Source organism: Aythya marila (genome assembly GCF_965140915.1).
Source record: "Aythya marila genome assembly, chromosome: 29".
Classification (NCBI taxonomy): domain Eukaryota; kingdom Metazoa; phylum Chordata; class Aves; order Anseriformes; family Anatidae; genus Aythya; species Aythya marila.
This window is the reverse complement of record NC_139070.1, coordinates 2,782,647-2,799,481: the sequence shown is the minus strand read 5'-3', so window position 1 is coordinate 2,799,481 and position 16,835 is coordinate 2,782,647. Positions and strand designations below refer to the sequence as shown.

The 16,835-nt window shown below is 68.0% G+C and overlaps 1 protein-coding gene across 1 annotated transcript; it reads left to right on the top strand.

Moving 5' to 3' along the window:
• The first annotated feature begins 376 nt into the window (after positions 1–376).
• Positions 377–16,057, top strand: CGN (cingulin). The gene is made up of 21 exons (XM_082780606.1): positions 377–432; positions 6,310–7,381; positions 7,833–7,933; positions 8,200–8,269; positions 8,470–8,565; positions 8,697–8,848; positions 9,114–9,255; positions 9,333–9,545; positions 9,862–10,010; positions 10,105–10,246; positions 10,349–10,549; positions 10,765–10,971; positions 11,091–11,348; positions 11,716–11,886; positions 11,965–12,126; positions 12,767–12,856; positions 14,115–14,198; positions 14,839–14,957; positions 15,035–15,143; positions 15,232–15,395; positions 15,485–16,057. Exons 2-21 carry the CDS (start codon positions 6,332–6,334, stop codon positions 15,624–15,626), a joined length of 3,822 nt encoding a protein of 1,273 aa, XP_082636732.1. The 5' UTR covers positions 377–432; positions 6,310–6,331; the 3' UTR covers positions 15,627–16,057.
• The last annotated feature ends 778 nt before the right edge of the window (positions 16,058–16,835 follow it).

Genomic DNA, 16,835 nt, shown 5'->3' with positions numbered 1-16,835 from the left:
CGGAAGGGGGAAGGGAGGGCCGGGCGCCATCTTGTGTGTGGCGGAACTCGCCAGTGCCCGGTTACGCGGCACGAATCGCCCGTCGCGGGCCCCTTGCCACCAGATGACTCTCGGGGACGGGCACCCGAGCGTTAAAACCCCGGCTCTGCTCCTCCCGCCCTTGCCGAGCCGCCCCTCCGCTCCCAGCCGCCCTCCCCAAGATGGCGGCGCTCCGCTGGCGCCACGGGGGGCGTCACGTGACACCTGCCCCACCCCCCCCCGGGCGAGCCGAAAGGGGCGGGGAATGGGGCGGGGCCGGGCGGGTCTCTCCCCGCCCGGGGGCGAGGCCGGGCGCGGCAGTGTCCAATGGGCGCTCAGGGGGCGGGGCCTCGGCGGAGGTAACAGGTTGGGGCGGCGGCGGAGGTGCGAGCGGTGCCCGCGGCGGCTCCGGAGGTGAGCGGGGGGGGTCGATAGGGGGTCGATAGGGGGTCGATAGGGGGTCGATAGGGGGTCGATAGGGGGTCGATAGGGGGTCGATAGGGGGTCGATAGGGGGTCGATAGGGGGTCGATAGGGGGTCGATAGGGGGTCGATAGGGGGTCGAGGGGCCGCTGCCCTCGCCCTGCGTTCAGCCTCCCGGCAGAGCCCCCAGGGGCCGGGGCCGTTGGGGTCGCCGTTCCTGGGCCGAGCCCTGCCCCGGGGCCGTGCCCTGCCGCAGGGGCTCTGTAGCGCTCCTTGCCCTGGGGGTGCTGCACCCGGGGGGGTTCCTGTTGTGGGGTTCCTGTTGTGGGGTCTTATTGCGGGGTGCCGTGCAGCAGGTCCCGTGGGGGTGCTTCCCCCGTGAGGGGTCTGCCCCGGCTGGGGTCTCCTCGTGAGGGATCCTGCGGCACCCCCAGGGGCTCTCTGTGGGGCTGCCCCTTCCCCCAGGGCCCTGCGTTTCCCTGCGCTCCCCCCTGCCGAGAGCGTCCCCGGGGTCCTGGCCCCGCGCACCCATCTGTGGGGGCTGCTGGCGGGGTGCCCTCGGGCAGGGTCCCGCTGTGACGCCCCCATAGGCGCTGCTCTGTGGGGTTCCCTTCCTGCGCTCCGTGTCCCCGTGAATCCCATCCCCGTCCCTTCGGTGCTGCTCCCTCGTTTGCTCCTCGTAAATATTTAGCGTCGTTTATGGCTCCTGCAATCTCTGACCGGGGGAGGTGGCTGATAAGGGCCAAGTCCCAGCCCGGTTTTCGGGGCTGTGCCCAGCCCGGACGGGGACAGAGGGAGCCGCTCTGAGCACGGCCGGGACCTCGGGGCTCTTCCTTCCGAACCGCGGTGGTGTGGAGACAACCTCCCCGAAGCCTTGAGCTGCAGAAGGACGAGTTGTGTCCCCGAGTGGGGAAAATCAACCCCTCCGGGACCTGGCAGCGTCACACACCGCTTTATTACACCGGGGCCGGCCCCGTGCTGCCTGCGGAGTGGGTTCAAACCTTGCCCGTAACGCGGCACCTGCTGAAACTTTAATGCGCCGCGCTGCCCCACTTCGCCCGGCTCCCAGGGCGCAGTTTGCAGCCTCCTGTTTCAATGAGGGAGGAAAGCGAAACCCGCGCTGGCTGCGGGGGGTTACGGCACGCGGGGCAGCGATGCTGCGTCCCCGGAGCTGCCTCCGTGCCCCCTGGGTCCCCTGGGGCCGTGATGCCCACAGTCACCGGGACCGGGTCTCAATGCCCACAGGGTCGTCCCTGCAGGCTGGGTGAGGGCTGTGAGGGGCAGGGGTGCCCAGGTCCCTGTCGCCGTTTCCTCCCCTCGGCTGCTCTGTCCCCGGGATAACCCATCCGCTGTGCCCGCTGTCCCGGCCCTTTGTTTGGAGGGTGCTCGGTATCGCTCCGGGCGGTTTTGCTCCCCACCACCCCGACCAGTTGAGCTGGTTTGGGGCCGAGTTTCCACCTCTGTCCCGTAGATAACATCCCCACAGATAACGTGGCGCTTGTGACCGAGTCCTGTCCCGCTGCGGCCCCTCACAGCGTCCCCCCCCCTGCTGTTTTGGGGCCGCACTGGGGTGGGGTGGTGGCGGCTGGGACCAGCACTGAGGTGTCAGTGTGAGCTGGGGGGGACAACTGGGGGCTCCCCGTGGTGCCAGGACTGCTGCTGCTCACCGCAGCCCCACGGCGAAGGGGTTAAGCCCCTGTTTGCACCTCAGCCTAACGAGCTCCGTGTACCCGAACACAGTGAACACAGCGCCACGTCCCCTGGCACCCAGCTGCAGATCCGCACCCCATGGGGCTGCTCCTGCTCTGCCTCGGTTCCCCCGGGGAGAGTTTCCCCTCCCAGCGCCCGGACCTGAGCGGTTCTGCTTCCAAAGGTGCGATCGGCTCAGGAAGCGGGGACTGGGGTGGATGTGACGGGTGCTGCCGCACGGCTGCGTGGTGTGGGTGTGGGGCTGGGTGAGCCGTGCCCTGCCGTGGGAGCGCCGAGAGCAGCCCCGGCCCCGTTCGTGGCCGTTTCGCTGCCGTCCACAACCAACCGCAGCAGCTGCCGGAGGCGGCTTTGGCCAAACGCCGCTGGTTGGCGAGGGCAGGGCAGGAGCTGCCCCGTGGGCTCGCGGCTGCGGGATGCGGGTCGGGAAGGGAAGCGCCGCGGGTGCGACCGCCAGGCAGGGAACGGGGTTTTCCAGTCCCCGGGTTGATGATTAACCGCAGCGCTCTCGCCGTGGGTGGCTCGGGAGGCTTTTGGATTCAAAGGAATTCGGAGGCTCTGCCTTATCAGCTGGGCTGCGGTGTGGGGAGCCGCGGGGCCCGGAGCGCCCTGGTGGTGCGGTGACGTCCCCGGGGCTGGGGACGCCCTGGCCCCGGTGACGCAGCCCTGGGCGCGCTGGTTTCGGGCGTCTCCGACCTGCGGCTTGTCACGCGTGTGCTCACCCTGGGATTTATTGGGGTTTTGGGCTCCGCCAGGGAGCAGAGCACAGGAGGCAGGAGCGGCCGGTCTGCGGTGACGGGCAGGGCGCGGGCACGGCTGCTGCTGGCACATGAAACCGGCCACAGACTTTGGCCCCGAGTGCCGTGAGCCCCGGGGTCTTGCATGGCTGTGTGTAAACACAACTAACAACGGGTCATAGGTAGAGCAAAGCCTTTGGGAAACCCTCGGGGGAAAGAGCCTCCAGCATGCCGGGAGCCAAGAAAATGGGTGACAAACTGAAATGTTGGTTTTGTTATGTTCCTGCCGCTCCCTTTTCTGTGACACTGCTCTGGACGTGAGGTGCTCTGGGACAATCCAGCCCCTGAGGCTTTGCACTCAGAGGTTCCCAGTGCTCAGGGGCGCAGGAGCCGTGCCAGCCGAGCTGCCGCTGGGCTCAGGGTGACTCGGTGGCCTTGGGAGCGCACCCTGCTCCCCGGGGCCACGGTCCCTTTGCAGAAGGGCGAGCACGCTCCTGCCGAGCGGACCCTGCCCCAGGTACCTGTGTGCAGGAGGACAGGTAAGAGCTGGTGGCGCTCTGCTTTTCCTCCTGGGCTGCCCCTGTGCAGGAGTGGAAGGGTGAGCGAGCCGCTCGCTGCCGGCGAATTGCAAAACAACTTTCTGGGCTAACGTGCCCACAAAGGGCCCATTGTGTTCCCTATCTGCATGAGCGGAGCTGGCCGCCCGCCATCCCCGGGACGCTGGAGGTGCGTGACCGCCAGCGGGGGACCCGCGCCGCCCGCCCGCGCCCCCTGCCCTGCTGGCAGCCGGCCGGATCGGGGCAGAGCTGAGGTGTGTTTGCACAGCAGAGTCCCCGCGTGCTTGGCCGAAGAGTGAGCTGCACGCCCAGGGACGATAAGCAGAGTATCTGTAGCTCCAGTCCTTCGTCCCTCCCGCTCCTTCGCTGTGCTTTCCAGTGAAATCTCCTCCCTGGGCTGTTTCCAGCCCTGGGCTCTGCGCTGCTTTCCCATGTAGGAATGCAATCTGGCCGTTTCAAGTCCCTTTATCTGCGAGCTGGAGCCCTTCCAGGAGGAGGCATTCCTGGGGGATTAGCGGCTCACCTGCTCCCCAACACCCAGCTCATGCTGCAGGACCGCTGCTGGCGGCACGGCGCGCACCCGAGCGATGCCGCGTGCCCGCGGAGCTGCTGCTGCTCCCCTGCAAGGAGCAAATCCTCCCTGAGGTCTGGCCCCATGCAGCACCCCGCCACTGGCTGCGTGTCACCTCTGTGGTTTTCTGCCACCTGGTCCCTGCGTGTGCCAGCACAGGGCTGCGGGGCCGCGTCCAAAGGTCTCCTGGAGCCGGGTGCTGCGCCCAGCGCTCACCATTCCTGCCCAGTAGCGGTGGAGCCGAGCCCTCTCCCCACCCAGGCTGCAGCCCGGCACCCGCTGCACTTTGGACACTGCTGTGGACAAATCTGGGCTTTGCTGCCAAAGCCGCTTCCTCTCCTCGCTGTGCTGCTGCTCACAAACAGCCGCGATGGCCGTGCCTGGCCCTGCCATTCCCTGCGGGCCGGCCATATGGGCTCTGCCTTGCCGCGGCACGGAGCGGACGCGCTGCTGCTGGTGCCCGTGTCCCCTGGCACAGGGCTGGCGGGTTGGCTTTAGGGGCTCCTGCAGCAGCGCTGGGTTCAGGGCTTGTTTCTAGAGGCTGGTGTCTGCTGCTGATCTCGTTATATCGATGCTGTGCAGGGATAACGAGATCAGGAGCAGCGGCACCCGTCCCTCTGGGCTGGAGGAGGCTCGGGACCAGGCAGGGGCATTTCCCTCAGCCCCGTTGCTGCTGCCCCGCTCGGTGCCACCTCCCGCAGGGCCGGGTGTGCTTCACCTCCCCTCCATCTGCTCGGGGCCCGGTGCTCTGCCGGCTTCACCCTGCCGATCCCACGGCCGTGCCAGCTGGCCGCTGCCTGGCCCGCAGGACGAGCAGCTTGTCACCCACCCGTTGCTCTGGGCACCTCCTGGGAGCTGCCCCTTGCCCCTGAGATTGGGGTAAAGACCTGAAAGGCTCCGGTGAAGTGTCCCCAAACTCCCTGCAGTGCCGGGGTGCAGCCATGGCTTTGCTCAAGCTTTCCTCCAAGCCTGGTGCTGCTGGACCTGGTCCCGGTCTTGCGGGTTGGCCGGGGAACGGGAGCAGCCGGTGGCTGTGGGGAGCCGGCAGAGCCGCGGCGTGCTGGGGGGAGCAGAAGGCTCAGCCCCCCCCAGCCTGGGCAGGCATCCCCGTGGCTGTTTGTCCTTCTGGGGCTGTCCCAGGGCAGCGGGGCTCTGGCTCGGATTTCTTCCTGGGGTGGGCAGGGGGCAGACGGGGTCTCGGGGGTGTGTGGGGAAATGAGGGAGCCCAGGTGGGCTCTGGGCAGCCCTGGTCACGGAGTGGGTGTGCGACCCCTGACTGCTTGGGGTAGGACAGCTTTGGGGCAACATCAAAACCCCTGCTGAAAGCTGAAAGTGTGGGTTTTTTGGGTTTGTTTCACATTTTTCTCTACGTGCAGGACGTGTTTGAGCGCTGCCCTGCCTGGCTCAGGCTCCCCGCGTGTCCCAGGGTCCCCTTGTGATCGCAGGGGCAAGCTCAGCGCCCGGCACCTTGCGTCGCCCACTCCCGGACCCAGTTTATTTAAAGCAGAGCCCGGAGCTGCTGCTCTCCCCGCTGGTGTTGGAGGCGGGGGGGGAAACCCAGTGCCGTGTGGCTCTGGGGGGGGCAGTTTCAGGCTTTGCCGTCGCTTCAGATCAGTCCCGCTCGGGGGCAGCGCTCGCTGCGCAGGCGGATCCGGCAGCCGCTGCTCAGCTGGGCTGCAGCACCCCCGTCCCCAGTGCCCCCGGGGGGGTCGCGTCACGCCGTGCCCAATGTGTCACCGCTCGCATCCATCCCCTCCCAGCACACGTCGCCGGCTGCGGGCAGGGCGAGGCGGGGGCCCGGCGATGCTGGCGGGCTCCGAGGCGCTCGCTGCAGTGAGGCTGCGGCGCTCCGCAGGCACCCGGGAGGCAGCGGGAGCCGATCCTGGCTGCGGAGCCCCCCCGGGCTCTGTGCGCTGCGTCCCCCCCGCGTCCTGGCTGCGAAGGGCGAGCAGGACGAATGGCCGGTAAGCACCCCGGCTCGGGGCGGGGGGGTTGGCTGAGCCCCCCGAGGATAAGCGGGCTTGGGGCAGCCCCGCGGTGCCGGCGCTGATGCAGCCGGGCTCCTTGTCCCTGTCCCGTCCTGGGGACGCCGTTTGCATCCCTGCTCCGTGCCCGGTGCCGTTCCCTGGGGTGGGGGCTCTGTGAGGCTGGGAAGGGGCGCACGGGAGCAGCGCGGGGCTCCCAGACCCTGCAGGGACAGAGGCTGCTGTACGGGAGGCGTGGGGGAGGACGGACCCCTGCCGAGCGCCGTCTGCGGCAGCGCGGAGCCCGGGGTCACTCTGCCCTCTCCCCCCCAGGACCGCGGTGCTGAGACCCGGCATGGACTGGCCGGCGGGCACGGACATGGCGGAGAAGCAGAACCCGGTGGACTACGGCGTCCAGATCCGCTTCATCAATGACCTGCAGGAGCCCAAGAAGCCCCCCAAGGCGCGGGCCAAGCCGGGCTCCTACGGGGTGGCGGTGCGCGTGCAGGGCATCGCCGGGCAGCCCTTCGTCGTCCTCAACAGCGGCGAGAAGGGCAGCGACTCCTTTGGGGTGCAGATCAAAAGCGAGGGCGCCTACACCGGCCCCCCCGCCGGCCCCCGGCCCCCCGAGCTGCCCCCCAGCTCCGTCAGTCCTGACTCGGAGCTGCCGGAGAACCCCTACGTGCGCCGGCAGCCCTCCTGGAGCACCTCAGACGAGGAGCCCGGTGGCGGGGTCCCGGCGCCCCCCCGGCACAAGCCCCCCACCAAGCGGCCGCCCAGGGAGGAGCTGCGGAGGACGCAGTCCCACGGCAATCTGCTCGCTGCCAACGATGACGAGGAGCCCTTTGCCCCCGGCCCACCGTGGGGGCAGCCCGGTGGCCCCCACCAGCCCCGGGCTCTGTCCGGCAGCAGAAGCAGCAGCATGCTGAGCGTCGCCGGGCCGCCCCGGCCGGCACCGGGCGAAGTGCCCGGCTTTGGGGCTGCCGTCAGGGAGCCCTCCTCGGACTCAGAGGCCCCGGGGCGCCGGCGGCCGGGGGACGCTGACGGCAGCGACATAGACACCAAGCCGCTCTCCTCGGTGGACTCGCTCATCAGCAAATTCGACGGGAAGGTGCAGCAGAGGGGCCGGGCGGCCCGGAGGGGCCGCATCCCCTCGGAGGAGCGGAAGCGCTCGCAGAGCCTCGACGGCCGCGTCTCTCACCGCGCCGTGCCGGACGGCCGGGAGCTGAGCGGTGCCCGGCGCGGGGACATTCGCCCCCTGCCCTCGGGGCCCACCGGCAGCCTGGGCCGGGAGCAGAGAGCCAGGCCGGTGGAGGAGGGGGCGGCGAGGAGCCAGCGGGCGAACCGGGGCACGGAGGAGCCCCCGACCGAGCGGCTGCAAAGCAAAGCCCGGGCAGAGCTGCAGGTACCGGGGGGATGGATCCCATCAAGGGCCTCATCCTGCGGGGTGTCGGGTCCTGCTGGCAGCGTTAGCGTGGGCTGAGTGCTGGTGGTGGTGCACGGGGGTCCTGCACTCGTTAATCTGGGCTCTGGGCCATGTTTGGGTTGGGGACCCCTCACTGGTGCCGCTGCCCCCTCAGCTGAACAGGGCACCCGCACTGCTTCTGGCTTCCCCGCGGGGCTGACGTCCTGCGAGCACTCAGCTGCAGCCCTGCCCGCAGCCCCTGCATCTCGGGGGGCTTCTGGGCCAGAACCTTCCCTGCTGGGGCACAAACACAAAGGAACCCACCCCCCTGTGCAGATGGGGCACCTCGCCCTGCGCTCCCCAGGGGCCAGCATCCTCGGCTCAGCGGGGGCACCGGGTGGGGGGTTTGTGCCTGGCTCTCGCTGGAGCTGTGCTCCCGTCCTCGTGGCAGTTCAAATCCACCCCGGACCTGCTGCGGGACCAGCGGGAGGTGGCCCAGCCTGGCAGCAGCGAGCACACCAAGGAGCTCATCTACAGCATCCTGAAGGAGGGGTGAGCATCCCAGCTGCGTCCCGGGCTCCGGCCGTTCCCTGTCCCGGTTCCTGATGCGTGCTGCGGGGCAGGTCGGGAGCGGAGCTGCCCCAGTCGCTGCTGTGGGGGTTGCCTGGGGCAGGGCTCTGCGGATTGGGGCGGCTGGAGCCAGGTTAAGGCTATGGGGAGGAGAGCAGCCAGGCGCTCGGGGTGCCCCTGCCTTCCCGCACTCACCCCGCTCTGTCCCCTCCATACCCAACACTTTCCTTTTCCCGTGATGTCCACAGGAGCAGAGACAGCGAAACCTCCCTGAAGAGGAAAACTGCCCTGGTGTTCGAGAAGGTGCAGGAGCTGACGGTGAGCTGGGGCCAGCACAGTGCTGCTCCCTGCCTCGTCCCCACTGTGCTCAGGGGGAGGCAGGGGGCTCGCGTGGACATCCCCCAACACATAAAGCACAGCACGAGGCTGAGGCCAGGCTGCCTCTGGGAGGAAACTGCGGGGCCAAGCCGTGGCCGGCGGTGCCCGTGTGTACCGGCTGAGCCCGGGGCTCCCCCCAGGTGCCTGCCAAGGACGCGGCGTGCTCCCAGCCCCAGCACGCGGAGCTGGCCAGGAAGGTGGAGGAGCTGCAGGAACAGCTCGACGAGGAGACGAAGGTGAGGCCAGGCGGAGGGAGCTCCCTGCTCCCCCCTGCGCCCGGCAGCGATGCTGGGGCAGCGGGCAGGGGGCATCGCCACGGCCACTGGTCCCCCTGGCGGGGGTCTCACTGCCATCCCCTCCCCGGCAGCTCCGCCAGAAGCTGGAGCTGATGAGGGACCCGGCGCGGAGCGGCACCGCGCGGGCACTGGAGGCCCGGCTGCAGGAGGCTGAGGAGGAGAGCCAGCGCCTGCGGGCGGCCCTGGAGAAGAAAGGCCAGGAGCTGCAGAGGAGCCTGCAGGAGTAAGAGCTGCGCTGGGGCTGTCAGCGTGCTCTGGGGGTGCTGATGGGGGGCACTGGGGATTTCTGAGGGTGCCAAGGCTGCAGGGATGGGGCTGGAGGAGCGGAGCGGGGCTCCTGTGCTGCCCCCATCCCATCACCTGCCAGAGGCACGGAGCCCAGCGAGCTCCCCACCCGTGCAGCGCTCGCCTGCCCTTAGGGCTGGAGACGTGCCCTGGGCTTCCCAGGGGGCTCAGAGCGGGGCACTGCCCCTCGCGCTCTCCTCTAGGCTGGCTGAGGCGAAGGCAGCCCGGGGACGGGCAGAAACCCGGCTGGGTGAGCGCGAGGAGCAGCTGGCGGCGATGCGCGAGGAGCTCGGCCGCCTGCACGAAGCCTCGGGGGCATCTCCAGACAGGGAAGCCTTGTACAAGGTACGGCAACACGTCCAGGGGGGCGCGAGCATCCCCTGCCTCGCCGCCGAGCCCACGGGGACCCCTCCGTGTCCCAGGAGCTGCTGGAGACCCGCGAGGAGCTGGAGGAGGCGCTGAGCTCCAAGCAGCGGCAAGAGGAGCACCTGCGGCTGCGGGAGCGGGAGCTGACGGCGCTGAAGGGGGCCCTGAAGGAGGAGGTGGCGAACCACGACAAGGAGCTCGACCGCGTCCGGCAGCAGTACCAGAGCGACATGGACCAGCTGCGGCGCAGCATGGACGGCATCTCGCAGGTCTGCCCGCAGGGAGACCCCGGCGTCTCGCTGGGCAGGGTCTTAGCCTGGGGTCTGTGTCCATAAATCCCCCTTTGTGTGCTGGAATTGGGCTTTGCGTCCTGCCCCAGACCCTCCCCATCACAGCACCCCGCTGTCCTGGGCTGGAGGTGGCTCCCCAAGGGGGCATGGGGCTCCCCGATGGGACCCGGAGCTCTCCGTGTCCTTTTGCAGCTTCCCCAGGCTGCTCTGGGAGGCGTTAACCCAGCAGGGGCTCAGCACTGTTGGAGCATCCCCCGAGGATGCAGGCGCTCAGTGCTCCGGTCCTGCCCGCCAGGATCAGGCCAGCCTGGAGTCAGAGAAGCAGAAAATCAGCGCCGTGGTGAGGAACCTGCAGCGGGAGCTGGAGGAGAGCGCGGAGGAGACGGGGCACTGGCGGGACATGTTCCAGAAGAACAAGGACGAGCTCCGCACCACGAAGCAGGAGTAAGCACCGGTGGCAGGAGCAGCCTTCGTGCGACCGTCCAGTGTCCCGCGGGGATGGGTCGGGGGGTGCCAGCCTCATCCTGCCCCTCTCCAGGCTGCTGCAGGTGAAGCTGGAGCGGGAGGAGTTCGAGGAGGAGCTGCGGGAGCTGCGAGAGCGCTTCTCAGCCGTGCGGGAGGAGGCGGACCAGGCGCGGAGCAATGCGCTGGACCCTGGCGAGCTGGAGGCACTCAAGAAGGTGGGTGACGAGGGGGCAGCGCGGCGGGTGCAGCCCTGTCCTGCACCCCAGCAGGATGATGGCCAACAGGAGGGGTCCCCGTGACCCCCTCCCCGTCCCCAGGAGCTGCGCCAGGCCCGGGAGGCGCAGCGGGAGCTGGTGGCAGAGAAGCAGGAGCAGGACGAGCTGCTGCGGCAGCGGGAGCGGGAGCTGGCAGCCCTGCAGGGCACCATGCGGGAGGAGGCGTCCAGCCGCGACGGGGCCATCGAGCGGTACCGCAGGGACCTGCAGCAGCTCCAGAAGGAGCGGGACGAGGCCGTGAAGGTGAGTGCTGGGGCCAGGGGAAGAGGAGCAGTTCCCACCACGGCCTGCTCTTGCTGTCTTGGGACCCCACGGAGCTTTGCGTGAGCCCCACATTTTGTCCCGGATCCCTCTCCTGTGGGTTGGGCTGGTGGCCACAAGCCCAAAGGGTCCCCCTGAGCCCCCTCCCAGCTCAGCAGCCAGCCCTGGGACCTCCTCATGCTGTGGCCCCGTTGCAGGAGAAGGCTTCCCTGGAGAGCGAGAGGGAGTCCTCGGAGCAGGCGAGGAAGGCGGTGGAGTCCACCCTGCGGGAGCTGCAGGAGCAGAAGGACGACCTGAGGAGGAAGGTCCTGGGCATGGAAACGCAGCTGAAGGAGTACGAGCGCATGGGCGAGAGCTGGGAGGGCTCCCAGGCCCGGCTCAAGGAGAAGGTCACCAAGCTGGAGGTGCGGAGCCCGTCCCTGCCACCCCGCCACGCATCCAGGATGTGGGCACCGGGTCCCAGAGCCGTGCTGGAGGCACGGGCAGGAGGCAGCTGCGAGTTTCACGAGCCCTGTCCCCACAGGCGGAGCGCAGGCAGATGGAGGAGTCGCTGGGGGAAGCCACGGACCGGGAGCAGGAGCTGCTGATGGCCAAGAGGTCGCTGGAGACGCGCTTGGACGAGGCGCAGCGCAGCCTGGCCCGGCTGACGCAGGAGCACCAGGAGCTGAGCGCCTCCTACCAGGAGGAGCAGAGGCAGAAGGAGCAGCTGAAGCGTGCCAAGAGCGAGCTGGAGGAGCAGAAGCGGCTCCTGGACCGGACCACGGAGAAGCTGAACAAAGAGGTCGGCTCCTGTACCCCAGGGCCCTGTCCCAGGGGTGTTGGGTGTCACTGTGGGCACTCTTTGCACTGTGGGTTGGAGGGTGGTGGTGCTCAGGGATCCCTTCCAGCCTGGGATATTTGATCATTTGATCATCATGAACGCATCGTCCCTTACGCTTCAGGGCAAATCCTGCTCCCCAGGAGGCTGGGGCTCCCGCAGAAGCCTGCTGCCTTTGGGCCAGCACGTGCTCGGGAGGAGGGGATCATCCAGGCTGCCCTGGCAGGGCTCGCAGCCCTTGCCATGGTGCTTCTGAGCTCCCAGGGCAGAAATGTTCCCCCCCAGCCCCTTGCCCCCTATCCACTCCTGAGCTCTCCCTGCTCTGCCGCAGCTGGAGCAAATGGCAGAGGAGTCGAACAGCTCGCTGGCCGTGCTCAAGTCGCAGCTGGAGGAGTTCAAGGAGAAGTCACGGAAGGAGATCACGGACTCCCAGAAACAAGCGAAGGACCGGGGTGCCGAGGTGGAGAAGATGCAGTTCAGCATGGGCCGGCTGCAGGACGAGGTTCGGCGGGGGCTGGCAGCTGCGGGGCCCCTCTCCTCCCTCTCCTCCCTCGTTTCACGCAGACTGCCCTTCCCCCAGGTGGCCCGGCTGAAGCAGGCGCTGCAGGACAGCCAGGCAGAGCGGGAGAGCGCGCTGCTGGACAAGGAGGTGCTGCTGCAGCGCCTGCACAACCTGGAGCAGGAGGCGGATGCCAAGAGGCGCTCCCAGGACGACCGCTCCCGGCAGGTCAAGGCGCTGGAGGTGGGTGGCGCGGCGCCCCAAAACCAAACCCGTGGCTTCTTCCAAACCACAGCCCCCTGCAGAGGGAGAGGGGTGATGGTGAAGGGAGGGACGAGGATCCAACGCTGCTTTGCTGCCTGTGGCACCGCTCGGCGCGGGTCCTGCAGTGCTGTGCGCCAACAGCAAGGGGCAGAGCGCGCCCAGCCTTCCCCGCTGCGCCCCAGCCAGAGCTGCTGCGAGGCAGGAGGGACGCGGGGTGGCAGTGCTGGGAGTGCTGCAGTTGGCAATTACTGCTGCAGCCGACCTTCTCGGCTCCCTTCAAGCCAGCATTGCCCCGCAACTCGCGTGGGAGAGCTGCCGTGCCTCCTGCGGGAGGGTTATCCTGCTTTCGGGTTATCCTTGCCTCTTCTCCGAGCGTGTCTCCTCTCCTGGCTCCTGGGCTGTGCCAGGACCTTGGGGCGGTTGGGTTTTGCTGGGCTGGAGGCTGCTGAGCAGCCCGTTGTTGGTGCGAGCCCCTTCTTCCAGCACCTCGGTGCTCATCGCCGGCAGCACGGCACCTTCTTGAGCGGGTGGGCGCTCGCTGCCCCCAGCCAGCCCCTCCAGCTGCCTGTCCCCTTGCCGTGGGGACCGTGGGGTCACGCCGACCTGTTCTGGCTTGTAGGAGAAGTCCAAGCGCCTGGAGGTGGAGCTGGATGAGGAGAGGACCACGGTGGAGCTGCTGACAGAGCGGGTCAACCGCAGCAGAGACCAGGTAGGGCAGGCGGTGCCGTGCCAGAGCCCCCCGAGCTGCAGCCCGGTCCTCTCCGGGGCAGAGCTTGGGCTCCTGGCTGCAGTCCCCGGGTTGGAGCCTCGTTAGCGAGCTGTTACTGAGCAGCCCCGACCCCTCCCATTGCTCCCAGTGTCTAAATACAACCGAGGTGTCATCTGAAAAGCTGGTTCAGGTGCAAGAGGAAATTATATGAGCTTGGTGAAAAAAAAAAAAAAAATCCCCTGAAATTACAGGGTGAGGTTTGTGTTTATGCAGGAAGTTGGGGCTAAAATTACGCCAGTCTCCTGGCTGTAACCTCTCTATTAACCCACCTGCTAATTAGCTTCAAAGCCAGAGCTGGTGCTGGAGCTCTGTGCGCAGGCGTGAGCTGCTGCCGAGCCTCCTGGCACCGGCACCGATCGGCTTTGCCGACCCCCTGGTCCGTGCAGGGAGCGGGTGGCAGCGCTGTGGGGCTTTGGGAGAGGCAGACCCTCCGCTCCCAGCCCCGCTGCGATCCCCTCGGGCTGTGGAAGGGGCATTTTGGCACCCTGGGGTGCCCCATGACACGGGGTTTGTCCTGGTGAGCTGGTAAATTGGGTGGGTTTTCCCATTTTTCATTTGGTAAATGGGGACGTCTACGAGGATGAGATCCTTCCAGGAGGAGACTTGTCCTGGGAGTACTCAACGTGCCCAAACTGCGGGTGCTGAGGGGCAGAGGTGTTTGTGAAACCAGAGCGTGGTTCGAAAAAAAATCATTGTGACTTTTGGGCTGCTTAGACATAACTCAAGCAACCCTTTGTACAGAAGTACGTTCCCTCAACCTTAAAATAACGCACAAACGTGTATTTAGCTCTGGGCAGCCAGCAACAGGCCCGTGGGGACCTTGGGTTTGATTCATCAGAGCATCAAATCCATTTCTGCCCCAAGCGTGGCTGCGCTGCAGTGCCCGGAGGTGCCAGGCAGAGCTGAGAGCGCAGCCAGGTCCTCGAATCCCAGTCCAACCAGTTAAACCCTCCAGTAGGAAATTGCAGTCCTCATCCCCCAGCCACGCATGCCTGGAGGGGGGGAGACGCGACCGCCGCTCACTGGAAGGGCAAGAGCCGACTGGGGAAGGAACCAAAATCCTCTCGCTAGGGTTTCTGTGTTCTGTGTCTGTTGGGAACTGCTGGGGCTGGGCGGAATGGGGCCGGGGACCCCGGGATGCGGCCACCTGCAGTGTCCCCGCTATGGGGCTGAGTCCCCCTCGTCCCCCTCTCCCCAGATCGACCAGCTGCGGGCAGAGCTGCTGCAGGAGCGCTCCAGCCGCCAGGACCTGGAGTGCGACAAGGTGTCTCTGGAGCGGCAGGTGAGTGGAGGGGCCGCATCCAGCCCACGGCCCTGCCGGACCCGGGGACCCTCCTGCAGCCGCCTCAGCTTCCCTGCCCCTCTCCAGCACATCCCTTGTGTTTGCAAGGGGCTGTCCCACTTCAGCAGCCAAATGCCCGCTCCCAGGCTGGATGCAGCCTCTTCCCCTTCCTCCCGGTGCCCCAGCCTCAGGCAGAGCATCCTCGGAGCTGTCTCCTTGTATTGCTCCACCCGGCTCCTGCCCAGGATGCTGCAGGGAATTGCTGCAGAGTGGGGCCCCCCCAGGGCTCCCACAGGATCCCCCCCTTCCCTTGCGCCCTGGGGCCACAGTGAGCGGCTCCCTGCCGGCCTGCCCGGGCTCTGAGCCCTTCATTACCCAACGCGGAGCTGGCTGGGAGCAAAGCGGATCAATGGGAAATGAGCTCCTTGAGCCCTTCTCATTCCCGGTGTGTCATTACCGCTGCCAAAACCAGCACAGGGCACGCGCCGCTGGCACCGCGCAGCAGCTGGGGTGCTCCCGGCCCACCGCCGGGTCAGCGCTGTGGGGAGAAGAGCCACGTTACACAGCGCTTTTGGGGTAGAAGCAGCTTTTTGGCTTTATTCCTTGGGCCAAAAGCTGTGCCCCCCGTGTCCTCCCCCAGAACAAGGAGCTGAAGAACCGCTTGGCCAGCTCCGAGGGCCTGCAGAAGCCCAGCGGCAACGTCTCACAGCTGGAGGCGCGCGTGGAGGAGCTGCAGGACAAGCTGCAGGCGGAGGAGAGGTAGCGGCCCCCCCGCGCCCCCCGTCCCCATGCGCTGGGGGCTGCCGCCCTCACCCGCACCTCGCGGCTCCCCCCAGGGAGAAGAACGTCCTGCTGTCCTCCACCCGCAAGCTGGAGCGCAAGGTGAAGGAGCTGACCATCCAGATCGACGACGAGCGGCAGCACGTCAGCGACCAGAAGGACCAGGTGGGGTGGTTGTGGGGGGTGGTGGGCGCGCAGCCCCCTCCCCAGCCCGGCTCGGTGCCGTCTGACCCAGCACCCGTGTCCCCCCCAGCTGAGCCTGCGGGTGAAGGCCCTGAAGCGCCAGGTGGACGAGGCCGAGGAGGAGATCGAGCGGCTGGAGGCCGCCCGCAAGAAGGCACAGCGCGAGCTGGAGGAGCAGCACGAGCTCAACGAGCAGCTGCAGGCCCGCATCAAGACGCTGGAGAAGGAGGCCTGGTAGGGAGCTGGGGGGTCCCCACCGCCTCCCCCCCATCATTCTGCCTTCCCCCCCCGGTGCTGAGCCCTCTGCTCCCTCCCCGCCGCAGGCGCAAGGCCGCCCGCTCGGCCGCCGAGTCGTCGCTGCAGGACGACGCGCTCAGCTCGGACGAGGAGCTGGACAGCGCCTACGGGCCCTCCTCCATCGCCTCGCTGCTCAACGAGGCCAACCTGCAGACCAGCTCCTGCTGAGCGCCCGGGGCCACCGGAGGATCCGGCCGCTGGGTGCCGAAGCCGTTTGCCGACACGGAGGAAGAGGGGCCGGGTCGAGTTGTGGGCTGGGGGGGCCGCAGCCCCCAGGACCCCGTCTGGCCTCTCTGTCTTCCTGCGGGTCTCAGGGCACCGAACTCGGCGTGGTTGAAGCAGGGACGTGGCGGGGACCATGCGGCCCCGGGGAGCTGCGAGCCGGGGTCCCCCAGCAGCAGGGACGGGGGGGACACGGTCACAGGGACGCTGCAGAGCCGGGGGCAGGCTCGTGCTGGGTGTCCGTGTGTCTGTCCCCTCTGGCAGCACCCGCAGCCCCAGAGGCTCCCATTTATTTTTGTATGCACCAGCCCTCCACCCTCTGCTGCTCTTTTCCCTCTCAAAGTGCTATTTTAAATAAAATCAAACATTTTAACGTGTGTGGTGCCTGCGGCATTGGTCCAGGGCCGGGAGGGAGCGTGGGGCTGGGGCCATGGGTGGGGGCCAGGGCTCGGCGGCACGAGGCTCCCTCCTGCTCAGCTGGATCTGGTTCCAAGATAAATCCTTGTTATCACTAATTAACAAGGATGGGAGCCTTGCCAAATGCTAATTAGTGCCATTGCTTTGATTGGCAGGTGTTTACCGCAGTTCCCCTCCACGGCCTTGAGCAGGGCCGAGCTGGCTCCGGCCCTGGGCTTGTGTAGGGCCAGGGCAGTGCGTGGTGCCCCGGGGCCTGGCCCTCCCCGGCCCCGCTGCCTCAGTTTCCCCTTTCGCACCCCGCTGGTGTTGGCTGGGATGCTACAACCGGTGGGGGCGGTCACGGTGATGGCAGCGGTGACACCCACGTCCCCACCGTGCACCAGGGAGGGACCCAGCCCGTCCTGGGCCTGCGTCACCGCTGCCAAGGGCCGTGCCCGGCACCCGGCCCCGCACCCACGGCATCTCCGCTGCGGCCGGGCCCTGCAAGCACAACCGGTCCTGCCCGGGGCCTGGCTCCTCCCGGCCACGCGTGTCGGGGCCGCGGGCAGCCACCATCCCTGCCCCAGCCAGCAAGGGGGGTGCCGCGGCCCCTCTCTGCCTCGGTTTCCCCTCTGGGCGCTGTGGCCACTCAGTTACAGGGTGCCCAGGAGGCGAGGTGCCCGGCTGAGCATCACCAAAGCTGGCCGTGATCCTGGGTTTGCTCCCTGGGGAGCACCGTCCTCGCGCAGTGTCCCCACC